The 17025-nt window shown below is 41.2% G+C and overlaps 3 protein-coding genes across 4 annotated transcripts; 2 read left to right on the forward strand and 1 right to left on the reverse strand.

Moving 5' to 3' along the window:
* Positions 1 to 923: 923 nt before the first annotated feature.
* ptdss1b (phosphatidylserine synthase 1b) lies at positions 924 to 8736 on the reverse strand. The gene is made up of 13 exons (XM_071522008.1): positions 8451 to 8736; positions 8152 to 8243; positions 7771 to 7815; positions 7543 to 7667; positions 6929 to 7087; positions 6161 to 6312; positions 5212 to 5353; positions 4614 to 4726; positions 4320 to 4385; positions 3111 to 3210; positions 2736 to 2795; positions 2490 to 2565; positions 924 to 2402 (listed from the first exon to the last, which is right to left on the reverse strand). Exons 1-13 carry the CDS (start codon positions 8624 to 8626, stop codon positions 2305 to 2307), a joined length of 1404 nt encoding a protein of 467 aa, XP_071378109.1. The 5' UTR covers positions 8627 to 8736; the 3' UTR covers positions 924 to 2304.
* Positions 8737 to 9013: 277 nt separating this feature from the next.
* mterf3 (mitochondrial transcription termination factor 3) lies at positions 9014 to 12348 on the forward strand. Of its 2 annotated transcripts, none has more exons than XM_071522028.1 (8): positions 9014 to 9059; positions 9722 to 10089; positions 10243 to 10395; positions 10612 to 10801; positions 11046 to 11220; positions 11408 to 11479; positions 11593 to 11754; positions 11954 to 12348. In XM_071522028.1, the coding sequence occupies exons 2-8, from the start codon at positions 9729 to 9731 to the stop codon at positions 12146 to 12148; spliced, it is 1308 nt and encodes a 435-aa protein (XP_071378129.1). In that variant the 5' UTR covers positions 9014 to 9059; positions 9722 to 9728; the 3' UTR covers positions 12149 to 12348. The 2 variants fall into 2 exon arrangements, with proteins under 2 accessions (XP_071378129.1, XP_071378130.1); XM_071522029.1 differs by having other exon boundaries at positions 11073 to 11220.
* Positions 12349 to 12875: 527 nt separating this feature from the next.
* On the forward strand, positions 12876 to 14838 carry uqcrb (ubiquinol-cytochrome c reductase binding protein). The gene is made up of 4 exons (XM_071522031.1): positions 12876 to 12909; positions 13876 to 13944; positions 14170 to 14336; positions 14632 to 14838. The coding sequence occupies exons 1-4, from the start codon at positions 12891 to 12893 to the stop codon at positions 14707 to 14709; spliced, it is 333 nt and encodes a 110-aa protein (XP_071378132.1). The 5' UTR covers positions 12876 to 12890; the 3' UTR covers positions 14710 to 14838.
* The last annotated feature ends 2187 nt before the right edge of the window (positions 14839 to 17025 follow it).

The raw sequence follows: 17025 nt of genomic DNA on the forward strand, positions 1-17025 counted from the left end.
TCATCCAGCACAGCGGCTATTCAGAGCGGGAACTATGGGAAATGAAGTAGCTGAACATACGTACTAGACCCATTTCACAGGACTTTGTCCCACATACCCCCTATCTGAGAGGAATTGTGTTATTAGCTGTGACTTTGAAAATAATTACATAACTGTTTATAAAAGTGTTTATATTATATTTGAGGAGAGTAATCATTTTATACATTCTCATTGTATTCACTTTTGGTGAATGACACAAAAGACATGGTGAAATTAAGATATTATTGTGTATTTTGGGTCAATTTATCAGGATTTTTTTTTTTTTTAAGTGGAGTGGGCAGACCACTCACCCTTTGTATTTTTATCCTTTATTGAGGCAGTGGTTAGAAGGGAGACATATATGAGAGGATTTGAGCCTAGGTAAGCAAGGGCATGTGGTTCCAGAGGCAGGGCACTAAACCACCCAGTTGTCTCTAGGCACTGCCATGGGAGTTTGGCATCCCTGTGGGACTTGTGTAGTGTAGTATATGGTACACTGTGGGGTTTGTATGTGGTAACGTCTGCAGTATGTTACTATAACGCCTGTGGCACATTACCACAACACGTAGTGTGTGGTAAGGTCTGCGGTACATGACAGAAAAAAATTGGTTGTGGTGGGATGCCGAAGTCCAATAAAAATACCACAAGACCATTTCCGGCTACCATGGGAAATTTTCATATGGGTCTGTCCACAAATCGTGTCTAGTGCTGTTATATTAGAGGTGTGAAACAGACATCAAGATAGTAACATTAATGTAGGTCATGGTGTAGACATATGACAGAAGTACTTCTCCGCTGGCAGACATCACAGTGTACAAGGTGCAGTGACTAGAACAACAAAATAGCTACAATAGGGGAAACAATGAACAACAATTATTGGAAATGTAGTCATTTTTTAATGTGTACAAAAACAAGCAAACCCACAAATAAAATCAGTAGTATATTAGAGGTTAGAAATTACAGACTTCAAACTTTTGAGCTTGAATACAGTGTGCTTTGGCACTTTAAATATTTTAGATGTTCAAAGACTGGAATCATTGATGCAGAGCTGTGCTGAAGCCAGTTCCATTCAAATAACATCAACAGAAATGTAATAAATAGACAATAAGTTATTAACATTGGTTAAACTAATGGGAGAATTGTGAAACAGACCCCAACACTAAATGGCAAACTCATGTACATCATATGAAAATGCGAAGAGCAACAAGGAAACAGCTTGGTTGGAACAGTCACTTACTGTATGTTATATAGAATTCACCTTTCTGCAAACATTAATTTAGATCACACACAAAAAAATCAAGTGAATTGCTTTTTTTCTGCACCATTGATTATCCTCAGCAGTTGAATGTCACCACAGTGCTATTGTGCTGAATGTCACAGCATTCTCTGTCTGTACACACAACTTACACTCTTTATTTCTCTATCTCTCTCTCTCGCATGCACACGCACACACACACACACACACACACGATTGGAAAAAATACATATATCTTGATCTGCAGTTACATTGGTCATACTGACAGAACCTAAAAAAGGCAGATAAACATTATGTAAAGGCTACAGTTGGTACAGTAACAGTTGGTTGCTCCTTTGGAATGGAAGAAATCATGTTTTTTCCTGGTGCTGAATTTTGATTAAGCAAAAGCATGTATACCAGGACTTAGTGCAGAAGCTAATCACTTTTGGTAATAATTATAATCTAAACCTAAATATATGAAATCAGCAAAGTTAACCAATCATAAAGCCTTATTATGATATACAAAATGCTACACACATTCATTCTAGTAATCTTTAGTTTTTCTAGTAAAGCTATTAAACTTTGCAGCACGCAGTAATAAATAAATACATGGCAGTCCAGTGTAGGGTTAGTGCAAAGAGTGCAAGTACCTGTAGCATACTCAGTGTTGTAGTGTGGAATGGGCTGTAAAATAGACCAGGTGGATAAAGCTGGCACACCCCTGATGTGACACAATTACCTGTCCCACAGTGCAAAGCCTCCAAACATCAACATTCACTACTGCTGGTTAGAAAACGCTGGATGTGCATTGCACTGCAGGAGCCGGCATCCGTACGCACCTGGTCCACTGATAACCACAAAATAAGCCCACCTTCTCTTTCATACTGCAGTGCATGTTCCTCTCTTCACATCCTCATTGGTCATCCACTGCTATTCAAAGAATGTAAGTGCATATTCCCCTTGTTGTAGCCCTCCCCAAAGTGTCTCCTTCACCCATTCCTTCCACAGTGGATGTGTGTGGTGGGCATGTTTGGTCTCTCTGTTGTCGTTTAGTGTCTCTTTCCTCCATGGCCATTCACAAATCGGTTCCTCCCAGAGGCTCTCCTTTGTTTCACAGGCTGCCAGTTACTACAGGAATCCCTCTCAGCTATGGGGGAAAAACAAGCAGTTGTGTTCAAAATTTAGGCCAGAGTTTAGGGAAAGTCTGTGATCAGTGTATTTGTTCTAGGCTGACCTGAGCCATCTGGGATGAAACCACATGAGTCAATGACACTGCTTTCATCATAATCTTCACCTTGCACAGAGTACGCCTGTAAAAAGAGGGAAGTTCAGAGTCAATGACATTTGTAACAAAAACAAAAAGCACACATGGCTATGAGCATGTCTGCATATAGATGAGCCCTGTTGAAATTATTTATTAACCACTCAAGCTTCACATATCAATAATTGAATCAAGCAAGCAACCGAGCCATCATCTCACCTGCATTTTCTTCTGCTCATACCACACCATCCCATATAAACAGAGAAGTGTGATGAGTGCCTACAGAGTGTGAAAGAGGGTGCAACAGAGAAATTGATAACACTGCTTAAACACTGTATGTATAGTTCCAACAATAAGATAGACAGAAAAATATCTCAGTATCATATCAAAAGGCAAATGACTAATATATGGCAGTTTTCAACTAATTTTAATATCCACTAATTTTGAATACCTGTTCTTGAAGTTTTGTGGTATATTAACAGTGGTATGGTGGCATTGCTGAAGTGAAACATACCTTTTACTAGTGCGCACACACACACACACACACACACACACACACACACACACACACACACACACACACACTTCTCTTACCAGACAGAGCAGCCACAGGAGCACAGAGCGGATTTGTGTCTTGGAAAACAGGTCCTGCCCAAATTTGACACAGGTAAGAGCCTCCAGGAAAGCAATGGCTCTATGGGGAAACATAAGATCACAATGAGAAACACAGTGGTGCTGCTCTGCAAATTTTAGGATCAGGTTTTTGTATTCGACAATGGCCCCCTCTCTTGGCAATACCATTTCACTGCAATGGAGCTTCCGTGCCAATGCTTAACATACAGTATTATACCCCCCGCCCCCCCCCCCCCCCCACTCAAACACACACATATAAACTCCATTCACCAGACTACAGTGGGAAACTTTTTTTCATTTGCAAGGGTTACACCATTGCAGAGGTAAACCTCAGACGAGAGAGCAGCCTCAATGTTAACTATTTCATGAAGACGCAGAGAGAGCTTGTCTCGTTGCTATAGAAACTAGAGCAGACAGGGGGCATCAACAGCTTTGCGTCTGACATGAGGTCTGTAACTTCAGAATGACTTTCAGTTGACCATAAAATTAGATCCCGCACAGGATAAAGGCCCCATGTTTTCAGGACAGTGGGCAGGAGAGGACACAGTCCGCGTGCTTTACAAACACAAATGGGGAAAATGATTCTGGGGATGCATGTGGGATGCAACCTCAGAGCAATAGGGGCACACGTTGTTAAAAAACACATAAGCAAGGGCCCCGAACAACACACCATCTCCAGAGACAAAAGGTACAAATTTTAGTCAATGTTATACTGTCATAAGTTATTAATAAGTCAAGAGGCCTCCCAGTTTAGTAAGGGGGACACGTTTTGTCTTTTTTTACCCCACCATGCCTTTCTCGTATTGTAACTTAAAAGTTTGTACATTCATCTTTCAGCTACCCTTAAAATGGCTTGTTGGCATTGTTAGCATCCCTCATTGAAAGCAGTGGGTAGTGGAAACAGCGAGCAAACCAGCTAGCTTGCGGCCAGTGGTTTCAATGAGGACTGCTATCAGTGCTAACACAACAATGTTGTGGTTTAACTGAAAAGCTTATACAGGCAAATTTACCTCAAAATGTGGCAAGAGCTGGAGGAAGAAAAATAACGGTAAATTCCTACTGTATCTGGATATCAACCAGGAAATGATTGCGCACCATGATATAAAGAACTAGTACTCCTAGACCAGAAAAAAAATAAACATAAACTGACAGAATTAAAGAGAGACTCACCCAAACACCCAACACTGTGTGCCGACTCGTTTGCACTGAGTGTCTGTCAGGTATGCATAATATTGTCTGGAAGAGGTAGAAGAAAATTCGTAATGCATATGAGCTCAGTTCTTGTCAAGAGCAAAGCAAGAATTAAAGGTTTACGCATAGACTTTAACATCAAAAAGAAACAAAAGCAACTTTTCTTCCCAAAGCAATTCCTGTTATCGTGACCACCTCCGTTTAAATCCAGTGTCACATTTACTGTTGCTCATAGTTGGAGCGTAAAGATGCAGTTTTGAAGGGTGTGCATACCGTACGGTAGGAGCAGTGATGACTCCGACGAGGAGGATACGACACCAACTGAGAGGGTGAGAGGCCTGGAAGACGAAGATGTGCTTGAGGAAGAATGTGTTCAACTCTGTCAGCTGTGGAGAGGGGGGAGGGCGGGGGTGAAGGACAGGTAGGATTTGTTAGAATTCTCAAAGGATGGGTTCTGTTTTTGCTGTGAAATTGGCAAGCTGACAGTTTTGGGCATCAGAGTGTCATGGTGAGCGGGGAGAACCCGGTTCAAACATCCATCCTGCTGTCCTTGAACAAGCTCCAGGAGTGCTGAATAGATTAATTTCTCCTTTAGGGGAATCAATAGATTATCACAAATAAATCTTTTAAGAGCATTACTTGGAACCAGCAATCTCTCGTTTATTAGTTGGCCTCTGGATATTAACCTCTGAATAATGTGTGTCTGGAGGTAAGAGGGTCAAGCTCAGGGCCAAACCAAGGACTTCATCAGATAGCTCACATATTTTCACGGAGATAGCTCTTATTTTCACACTCCTACACATTTGCAGACTATTGAGATATCACGTCAACTCTGACAATCTCAAGTCTCGAGTCAAAGGTCAAAGCCTACCTGCCACAGGATCATGAAGAGGTAGATTCCCGCCAGCCTCTGGAAGGAGGACTTTGGGTCGAACCAGCGCACATAAGTCCAGCTGGCTGGGGTGAACTGGAGCACGGCCCGCTTTATCTTCCCTGTGGTGGTGTGGATGTCCCTGAACAGATATGCAGGCTCATGACGTTGCACAGAAAAATGCAAGCTCACATCGAACAATAACAAGGGGCAATCCAGAGCTCTAGTTCTCTAGATCTGCTCTGGATGTTTTCTTTTACACACCAACGATGTGCAAAGTGATTCTTAGCAATATCAGGGTATTTACTTTTAGAAAGGCAAATTTAAGGCAAATTTTTTTAAAGCCATTTTAGTGCTACCTGGAATAGGAATGAACTACAATGAAAACCAATTCAACAACCAAGAAATTAATGCTGGCGAAGCTACAAATGAGCATTATACTAAAAAGGACATTAGGAAATTAAATGTTTGAGGACATGACGTCCAACTGTCTTTACTAAAGTAGATGTGATGATAAAAACAAAGCATATTTGGCATACTGTATTAACCCTGTCCCATATTAATCTAAGGGTAGATATGCATGTGGGGCAAATTAATGTGACAGAAGAAAATCAAACTGACACTACTGCTGTTCCCATTCACATCTTTAAGTGAAACTACACAATTCATGGAATTTGCTTTAGTTTGCTTGCCATACTTTCCAACTCTGCCTCAACTAAATATCACTGAATGTAAAGAAATCTGCCCACACTGCTAATTTTATAGCTGCATCAAAACTTGAAATGAAACGAGTAAACCGGTTAAAAAATTAAGACCTCTAATTACTGTATTTAAGACATCTTAAGGCCATATATTTAGATAATTCAAGACTTTTTCAGACTTTTTCAGACTTTTTAAAGGACCTGTGAATATCCTGGATATAAAGAAAAGAAAAGAAAAGAAAACTGACTTGATGCTGGCCCAGCGATAGGTCCTCATCTCCAAAAAGTGGCAGACGGTCATCCCCAGCCAGATGCCTCCTCCATTACACAGCAGTATGTCCAGTATCACCTGGTCCCACCAGCACTCCGCAAAGTTAGGCAGAAGGTGCATGAAGAACAGCTGGGGAGAGGAGTGACAATGAAATCTGTTTATATGGTGTGGGAGTTCGCTAAAAAGCTTTCTCACACCAGGGAATTATAGTCCTGATAGAAAATATGAAGTCTACAAATTAATTGTTGTTATACATGGGTCATTGTTGGCACTAATATTGGTCATAAAAGAACAAAATTCTATGGTGGCCAGTTATTTGAATGGTTGTAGCACCTTGTTTCTCCACACTATCCGTTGACGCAGTTGACTCTGTGATAAGTAAATCTGGTATTAGGTTAAATCCCATGATCTAATCCTTCCAGTCAACAATGGGGAGCAGTCAAGATAACAACTCTTGTTATGTACATTACGTCCTGCTCACACTACTGTTTTGTTATGATGAATTTCCCCCAGACAAGCAATGCTTATTGCTGATTTTGTCAAACAGGCTATGCTCCAAATTGTGCTGGATCCCTACGAGACAAAAGTAGTAACATGTTTGCATCTTAAGTATGCCAAATATGTGAAATGGGCTGGTGTATGATTCACAGAATGGATTTTAACATGGCCGGGGCAAGCCTGACTTCAACTTGAACACGTGTATGGTCACAAACACACATACACACACCAAACACACGCATGCTACCTCAGTGAGCTCCCAGGTGATGCTGATGGTCCAGCAGAGGCCGTAGCTGCGGATGAGCAGGGCCTTCATGGCCCAGCCAGCAAAGTGGCCAAATGCAAAGATGTCAAAGTGGCTCAGGATTCGCTCCCATGTGATCGCTGTACAGTTCACTGCGTATTCCTGCAGGGGGAGAAGTGACGGAGTTATAAAACAAGCACTGGCCACCAGGAGGAGAGAGTGATAGCTCATAGGTGGATTTGATTAGCTGGAAGTGTTCTCACTGTAGCCTATATTCTGAAAACTCAACATAAATCATAATCATTATCATTATGATCATCAAACAAATATGTTTGGTCTGATGAAGACCTTGTTTGGTTGATGTTATTGTCACCGTTTGTTTAATAAATTCTACTTGTTTGGGAGGAAAAAAATAGTGAGCAGATATTCCTTTTTTAATTATGTGGATTGCTATTTTTGTCCGGCTCCAATGAAAAATATTTCTGGATATGCATGAAACTGAACCCACAGAAAGCAGCCTGCTCACTGCCTCCATAGAAGCATGTAAATTATGGAATGAACTTGTTCTAATGGTTACAGAGGACAGAGCAATTTCAATGTTCAACACCCATCCTTACCATGACATCGGCCTCCCGTGTGGCATAGCGCAGATTTGGATCCAGCCAGTACATGAGTGTCTTCACCTGGGCCCAGTTGAGGAAGATGAGGAGGACAAGAAACAGGAAGTAGAGAACACTGAGACCTACCCAGGAAGGAGCAGAGAGCTGGTCAGGGTGAAGATGAATGAAAACTGGACCCAAGCAGAATTAGAGAAAAAGTTACTCTGATAGGGGGGTAACACTCACCAAACACCATCCGCCATATTGCAGGGTGTGGCCTGGTAAAAGGTCCTGATGAAGACAGCATCACAACTGACCATTAATGTGTTTGTACCATTCATGGAAGAGTCATGACTCTCAGCATAAACTATCTCGACAAAGAGTTTAGGCTAGTATTTATTTTTTGTTTGGTTGTTTCAAGTGAGTGGAAAGTACACCCTCCACAAGTATCCTACAGGTGCATATTTCACTCTATAAATAAAAATAAAAGAGGCAGTAAAGGGTGCAAGGCACTACAACAACACAGTATGGGGATGGACCTTGCAGTCTTTGGAAGGGACTCAATCCCACATTGTAGCACCGCCTTACTGATTTGCTACTGTGAAAGTGTGAATTCAGTTAGCTTACCATTGGGGAAGGCGAGGACACTGATGACCAAGAAAAAGGAGACAACCACCAAAAGTCCCACTCTAAGGTTGTTGTCTGCGTGTTCATCATCCCTATCACAATACAATTCAACATATTACACTGTAATATTACATACTTCTAAAGTCATACAGGACCTGGTGCCTTAGGCATCTGGTGACAGAGCAGACATAGGCTAATTCTACAGTAGATATGTATACAGTTACAGTCCTGACTGACAGCTTTTGTAATTATTATTAAATATCTATCAGTACAATTTTACAGTCAGCAATGTTGTTTACCTGGTAAACACAAAGTACATCAAGCTGAGCACAGTAAAAGTCAAAAGCGTGATGGTGTGCGGCTTATAGAAGAAGTCAATGCAGATATCATCCACTTGTTGCTCGTTTATCATCCGGAAATGTAACTTGTAGTTCGCATCCTTGCGCAGTGTTCGAGAGGACACAGTGGGTGCCATGTTTCTGTTGGCTAATTTCTGATTTTTACAAAAGTAATTTTAACAACTACACTTTTAAACTGTAAGTGCAAAGAGGGAATTGATTTGGCAACACGATGAGGAGAGCACCAGAAGCAACAGCCCCGAAAACGGATTAACCTACAGAGCTAATGGGGGTGTCTGTGTGAAAGGGTGTATTATAATATCTAACAAAACTCATATCGTAAACCTTATATAGCACCATTAAAGAGAGTTACGTGTTAATGCTTTATATAAATAATTTTAGCGTTGGTTTGTGTTTGATATATCCTCATGAGCTTAATATGGGAATCTAGTCCCACCTGCGAAAACACTGTTGTGGTACAGTCCATGTAGTGAAACTTCCGTGAATCCTTCCGTGATTGTGCACGTGAACAAAATAACAGTTGACATTGTACGACACTGGTTGAAGGAGGTAAGCTAGGGATAACTTCTATGTTTTGGTTGAATTTGAATAAAAAGTTTGTGTCGATCTAATGTGCTGGATTTGCCTAAGTAATGTTTCTTACTATGCGTACATTAGCTTGTTAACCCACTAGCTTGCTAGCATCTTTTGCTGGTCTAACGTTTACCAGTAGCGTTAGTTAGTACTAATAATATAATAAACTAATAATATAACTTTAGCTCTCTGACTTATGTTTCTATGGCAGTGACACAGTCTCAGGATTTCTGACTGTGTAATATTTTTACCTGTATGTTTTCATTCATTTACAAAAGAAAACGGAAAGGTAGATTATCCAGGATGCTTTTCTGAAGATAGGGATGACATTGTATGTTCTGATTAGGCATTACTGATTTACATTTCTGTAATATATAACTCTATCAAGCTCATGTAGATGTAGAGGTTCAAACCTATTTTGAAAGACACAGTGAAGTCATTCCCCAGTGTATCTTCAATTGAGGAGCTTCAGGCTGTACATCAGGATGACATCCCAACTTCTTGGTTTTATGGTCTCAAGCTTTTAGAGAAAGCTGTTCATGATGTCAGACAATCATTAGCTAGAGATGAAAACACGGTATTTCCTGAGCTGAGTGACACTGCCCCTTTAACATGTCTTGTCCATGTTCTTTGTAAAGAATCACCATGGCCTCATCCTGCATACAGCTGTGTCAAAGATGCACAAGTCTTCTTCGCTCCAAGACAGTGGGTGTCACCCTGCAGTACTCCACTCAAGTCCAGCTTTGCACTGCAGTCTTCAGAGCATCCACCAAAATCCCAAATGGATCCTTGTTTACGTCTGGGAACCGTACAACAGCTCACACAAGACAGAGGTGGAAACAAGAGATGTGCCATTACAGTGACTATAATGCCAAACGTCTGACAGCTGAAGCTAAGGAAGACAAGGATGCTGAGGAGTTGTCAGGATCGGATGTCATGGTTTACAAGAACCCTCTGTCACAAATCAGAGACGCTGTGCCAGTGACTGAAAGTCAGATGACACTAGGTACATATCGGTGCTGCTGCTGACCATATAAATATACACACATACATTCAGCATCACCATTCATAAATGGATTCAGTTTTTGTTGTTTTCCTGAAAGGGAGTTGAACAAGTTTTCAATTTGTTTTGTGTCTTTTCTTCAATACCATTTCCCAGATCTAGATGCTGTGGCCAATCGTTCAGCATTAGAGGAGATCAGCGACGAAGAGGCTGTTGCTCTGTCTGTTTCATCTGCCCTGCCTCCTGCCTCCACCTCTCTTAGAGACTACGTTGACAAGTCGGAGACGCTCAGCAAGCTGGTACAGCTAGGTAATTCCATACATATGCTGTTAATTTATGAGAATTACAGAAATCATGTTGACTTAAACAGTTTGGTGGCAATGGTCCTTAAGCCTTGTTTTTTTTTTACATGAGATGTCATATGAGGAATCAATGTTGGGTCTCAGTAGAATTAATCTCTTAAACCCCTAGTCACTGATTCAGTGGCCACACATTTGTGACTATTATGCCTCTCTCTCATTGCAGGTGTGAACCTGTGGAAGCTGGAGCAAAGGCCCAATGTGGGCTCCATGCTGCTGAGGCTCGACTTCCAGGCAGACGTGGCTCCGAGGCTGCTGTTCCTCAAAGAGATTGGGGTGGAGGACTCTTGTCTGGGCTACATTCTCTCCCACAACCCCTTCATTCTCACTGAGGATCTGGACAAACTGCAGGCCAGGTGAGATGAGGGGATCTCAGGCATGAGGGAAATTAAACAGTGTTTACTTTCCATGTATTTAGTCAATGCTCATAGCCAGAGCTACATACAATGAGTAGGTTTTCAATATCTTGCTGAAGGATACTTTACAGGATGGTCTCTCTAACCACTAAACCACACTAAATATTATGACAGAAGTGGATGGACTTTCTTCGACCGAATAGAATGAGGTAGACAAAGACATTTTAAAGGTTTTTTTCAAAAGATATCCTCTCCCTCTTTGCTTTGGAAGGGTGAATTATCTTCGGTCAAGGAAGTTCAGCTCTGAATCTGTGGCGTCCATGGTGTCCAGAGCTCCTTATCTGCTCAACTTCAGTGTGAAGCGGCTGGACAACAGACTGTCATTCTATCAGCAGCAGCTCGGCCTCAGCGCTCCGAAAGTAATCGTCTTTGGATGATGAAGATGGTCTCACTGAGAAGTTGAACCATGTCTGGGTCTTAGCAAAAATACATGATTCTCTTTCTATACTATCACAGTGTTTTGTAATTACATTACCAAAACAAATGGTGAATCTGTTGATAAAAAGGAGAATAGCATATGATATGTTTTTGTTGTTTTTTCCCCAGACCCGGGACATTGTAGCTCGTCTACCTAGATTACTATGTGGCAGTTTGGAGCCTGTTAAAGAAACTCTGAAGGTACTGAAATGACAGTAGATATCATGTTACTTTATTTCTAAGTAACTTTGACGTACTGTGTTTAAAAAAGTTAACTCTATGTATGTGTGTGTGCGCAAATATATTCTACGTAGGTGTGCAAAATAGAGCTTGGCTTCAAGGAAAATGAGATCCAGCACATTGTCGCCACCGTCCCCAAAGTGCTGACCGCCCAAAAGAAGAAGCTAACCCAAATATTTGACTACCTCCACAACACCATGAAGGTTCCCCACCACCTGATCGTCAAGTTCCCACAGGTAGACTGAACTGACACTCTTTGAATTAGTGATCCAATGTACTACCTTGAATATTATGGATTTTGTCCTGGCAAATAAAAAACATTCACTAAAAAATCAGGTTTGAGAACACTGTCCAACTGGAATTGATTTCATATCAGTCATATGTGTGTTTATATTCAGCATTATGAGTTACACATCTGATATCTTCCTCCCGTAGGTCCTCAATTCCAAGTTCTTGCGTATCAGAGAGCGCCACCTGTTCCTGCAGTACCTCGGAAAGGCTCAGTATGACCCGAGCCAGCCCAGCTACATCTCCCTGGACCGCCTGGTGTCCCTGCCTGATGACGTCTTTTGCACTGAGGTGGCTTCAGCCACATTAGATGACTTTAATTTGTTCCAGAAGACACTGTGATTTTTCATATGGGGACGTTCAAAAGGACTCCAAAAACAAGTGGTCAAGCAGTCAATCCCAAAACGTCTAGGACATGCATATGCACATGCATATAGACACACAAACACATATAAATTGCAAAAAGTACGGGCATCCATTGAGTTTGAAATAAAGTGGTTGTTTTGTAAATGTGATGTGATATTTAATCAATAAATGTACACAGTCTGTATGAGGTGAGGTCATTTTGTTACATTTTATTGTTGGTATTATGCCACTTCCTCTGTCTGGAAAACTGTCCTTTATCTTTCCAGTTACAGCAGCAATCATAGTTAACTATTGTCTACTTGAAGAGCCTCAAAGGAAAGAGATCCAGGTAGCTCCCATTATCCTTAACGCCAAGTGCTGCACTAAACGGCAGTCAGTTGCATTAATTGTATACGTATTCGCGATACGAATCAAGGGAGTTTTACATGGCGGGAGGGCCCGCAAAACCTTTATTGTGTTGAATAAACTGTACCGTATTCACCCGATAATATAATACTTACATGTGTTTACCATACCATAAGGAACTAAATATCAAAGGAGCATAGTGATACAGATGTATATACAGAAATAATTATTTTGTTCTATACATAATTCCGCTCACATATTCCTTGAAAAGCGCAAAATACCAGAAAATATGAAGAGTTGCGCAATCACCAGTGACCCATTTCCCTGAACACTTTTTACCCACAACGCACCGCGCTCGTTCTCAGTGATAAACATGGCGGCGAGGGCACCAGGTAAATTCAGTTCGTTCTTTTCATAATATATCTAGCCTTAAATTAATCGGATAAAGCTCATATCAGATTGGCAGCATGTGGTATGTGTGTGATTATAACACATAATACATCAAGAAGCAAATTTTGTCGGGCTGAATACTCATTATGGCGGACTTCACTTGTGTGTCCTCTAATGTCCCTGTGCTAACGGTTGCTAACGCTATGGTGGTCAACTAACGTCAACCATTGCTAATCAGGATAAAATAACATATATATTTAGCTATAACATGGGCATTCATTGTAATATATCTATGATGGTGAAAAGGTTCTTCATATTTTGGCGAAAACTTAATAACTTTTGCCCTAAAATCTGACATCGGACATCATGAGAGTCGCTAACAGTAGCCAGTGTTGTTTCATCTGTCATTGCAATCCATTCCAATATGTTATATAATCTGACATCTGGCCGACAGGTCACCTGTGATTCTTTACATATCCCGGATTTTCTGTGTTTTTATTATTTAGACGGACCAAGGTGGTTGTTAACTACTAGCTAACTCGACGGTAACTCAGAGGGTGGGTCAGGGAATATCGTTCTGATCTATCGATCTATCGATCTATCTGTTATGATCAAAGATTATACTACCGCAAGATATTCACAAAAAAGAAAGCCAGTCAGTGAATTGTATATGGAAAAGATATAAACTTGTTATTGCACTGTTCGCGTTTTGTTTTAGTTAGTAGGATAAAACATGGGGTGTGCCACCTTAAAATTTAATAGGCAGGGGGAAAATTGCTACACTATACAGTTATTTAACTAACATGATCAAATATAATGGTGTTGAAACTATCACCCTCCTGCCCAGTGTCCACAAGTAACTGCCAAACTCACTCTTCATCTCAATTTGTGCTGCTTGACTACTCTGTTGATGTGTGTGTTATTATAATGCAATATATATATATATTTTTTCTCTTCTTCTCTCACAGTAGCTTCAGGCAGACTCCTGCTTGGCTTCCGGAAATGGTATTACAGTATGTGCGGCTTCAATAAGTACGGTAAGACCAAAATCAGCCACCAACCCAAATGTCCAGAAAGATAATCAGGTTCAATACTGTCAAAAACATTTATTGCTTTGAACCCTAGAAATAAGTGTATGATATGGCTTTTTATACTAGTTTTGAAGCTGTGCCATGAATATGTGTGAACACGTGTACCATGACCAGTGGGATGAATCCATCTATAACTGTACTCATTTCAGCATCACATGTGTTCTGTGTCAGGTTTGATGCGTGATGACACAATCTATGAGGATTCAGATGTGAAAGAGGCCGTGCGGAGGCTTCCGGAGAACCTGTACAACGACAGGACGTTCAGGATCAAGAGAGCCCTGGACCTCTCCATGAAGCACAAGATCCTCCCTGAAGACCAGTGGACGAAATATGAGGAGGTACAGACAAATTTTTAGATTTATCAAAATGTTTTTTTTTCTTCAGTGTTGAAAATTAGATATGCAAGGGGAAAATGCTGCAATGTTTCCTTCATTTTACATTACATACTGTCTGATTTTATAGCTTGTTAACTTTTTTCAGTCCTTAGAAGAGCAATAATAGACTTTTTAGAACGGAGTATCCTTGCACAGTTTGATCTTTGATGTCCTGGAAAATGAATATGTTAAAAAGAATAGGGAAACCCTGCTTTTTAGTTGTAAAGTAAGCTTATATTATCTTTTTTTCCCCTTGTAGGATATCCATTACCTGACGCCATATCTGGCTGAGGTGGTCCGTGAGAGGAAAGAAAAAGAGGACTGGATGAAGAAATGAGACAGCTGATGGAGGAGCTGCTATTCCTCGTCTTTGGTCCAGTGTATGGTTGTCCCCTGTTGTAATATTTAAAATAAAATGTAACCTATATAAGGCTGTGTGCTCATTAAAGAAATGTACATTTTGGAAGAGGTGGAAGTGTCAGGCTTTTGTATGTACTGGACGGTTTTAAATATAAAGGTTAGATTTATTGGTATGGGAGAATGAATCAGTCAAAGTTGTATCACCAAAATTGGGATCTACCCTGTTCTGCCCGGCTGCAAATTTTCCCATACAAACTCCTTTATATACAACACATTAAAACCAGAATATATACATAAATACACATAGCTACAGGTGACACATAGTAATGAAGCAAAGTTTTTTTTTCTTTAAAGTGAATCTAATAGCCACTTCAGTAACTATATCTAGAGGCACTTCACATCTGTCTGGATTACAGGCTGAAGAAGGTACTGGGAAATGGATAATGATCCACTACTGAGATAATATCCAGTCAGGAAGGGAATTATGCCTTAAAGTCAATTTCCCCTGTTAGCATTCATTCAAGCTTTGCCTAGTGAAGAGAAATTTTCTTTATATTGGATTAAAAAGAACTAGGCAGCCTACATGTTCTGTTTTCCAAGAACACAGCAAAGAGATCTGCAACTCATAGTCAAGGTAGCATCAACTTTTCTATAAAGCTGCAGGTCTCCTCTACACAAATGTCTAGATTCATGCCCACAAATGTAAAAATACAAGATCTGAACGCCCTGCTATAGATGTTCTCTGCCTGACCTTCAGAATTCACCTGTGTCTTCCACAGGCGACCTCATGCATTACTGTTTCTGAGTCTGGGATCTCCTGGCGTCCACATCATTTATGGTATCTATAAAGTTCCCAATGACACTGTTAAAGGATTTCAGCATAGACACCCCCAGCTCGTTGCTGGTCTCGTTAATGTCTGGATCATAGGCCCCCATCAGCGGGGTGCACACTTCCACGCTCCCCCTTCCAGCCCCTACCAGGATCCCCGTCAGCTGGCCTCTGAGCTCCTGAAACAACTCCCTGTCGTACTGCAGCAGGACTGAATCATCCATCGGATAAGTGACATCCTCAGAGTAGCAGTCACGGGGAACTGGCATCTCTATGTACTTCAACTTGGGGAAGCCTGCAGATAACACGGAGAATAACTGACGCAGGGCCACAGAGCTCAGAGGGTTTCCCAGGAGCTTGAGCTCCTGAAGGGCCTGACAGCGAGCCAGAGAATCAGCGAAGGCATCCATGTGCTCGTCCTCTATGCCACACTCTTCAAGGGCCAGGCTGGCCAGTGTGGCGGAGGAACGGCTGAGCAATTTGTGGAAGGTGGTGGAGAAAGTGCCAATGATGTCGTGCCCGCTGATGTCCAGGCGGACCAAGGCCTCACTGTGTAGGCTGTTGGCCAGGTACACCATGTCTGCACGGTTCAGGCTGCAGTTGGCCACCTCCAAGCACTGCAGTGGAGTATTGAGAGGACTGGGTAAATAAAACAGAGGGAAATGGGAATGAGTTGGTGTGGGACCAAAGGCCAAAATGATTAGGACCAGAAATTACTGGCCCCTAACCATCAATTTGTAAGCACAATTTTAATTGTGTAGTGAGTAGTAGGCAGACCTGGGTTATTAGTGTTACCAAATACTTTTCATGGTTTGTTTTAGTCCAACTCAGGTGGGACTAGTCACATAGGTGAGGGCCAGAAATGTTTAGACAATTACTGGCAAGTATTTGAAAGTCAATTCACCATTTTTCTCTGAGTGACATATTATCTGACACCATCTTAATTGTCCTGATCACACCCGTCTGGTGCTCCAAACAAACACTAAATAGTATTTGCATCTACTATCTGACCCAAGTGTGGTATTCAGCATCATCTGGTATTCTAGTAAAGTCCCAAATACAGATTTTGACATTTTTATTTCCTAAACCCAATTTTCTTTCTTGATGAATTATATGCGAGTGTAACTGATAGCTCTTTGTTGTTTTGGGTTAATGCTCTTGTTTTATTTCCATTTGAGCTGTTAAGTAGACCCATCTGCTTTCTAGCTGAGCTGCAGCTTTGGCCAGATGCTGCTGTCTGTCCACACACTGGCATCATGGCAAGCGTCAACAACGTTAATAACAAAATGCCTAACATTGTTAAACAAAAGGCTTAAAGTTGGGAACGTGCAGTGATGATGGTTGGAGGTGATTATTATTATTATTGTGAGCCACACTAAAGCTCTGGATGATGCCTTGTGTGCTCATGATCGGTGCTGGAGCCAAGCAATATCCATCACCTCTCACTCACACAGATGTACACAC

This window comes from Centroberyx affinis, unplaced genomic scaffold (genome assembly GCF_046629955.1).
Source record: "Centroberyx affinis isolate AG114_WGS23_722 - 3 ecotype Tasmania unplaced genomic scaffold, CSIRO-AGI_Caff_v1 ptg000949l_1, whole genome shotgun sequence".
NCBI classification, from domain to species: Eukaryota; Metazoa; Chordata; class Actinopteri; order Beryciformes; family Berycidae; genus Centroberyx; species Centroberyx affinis.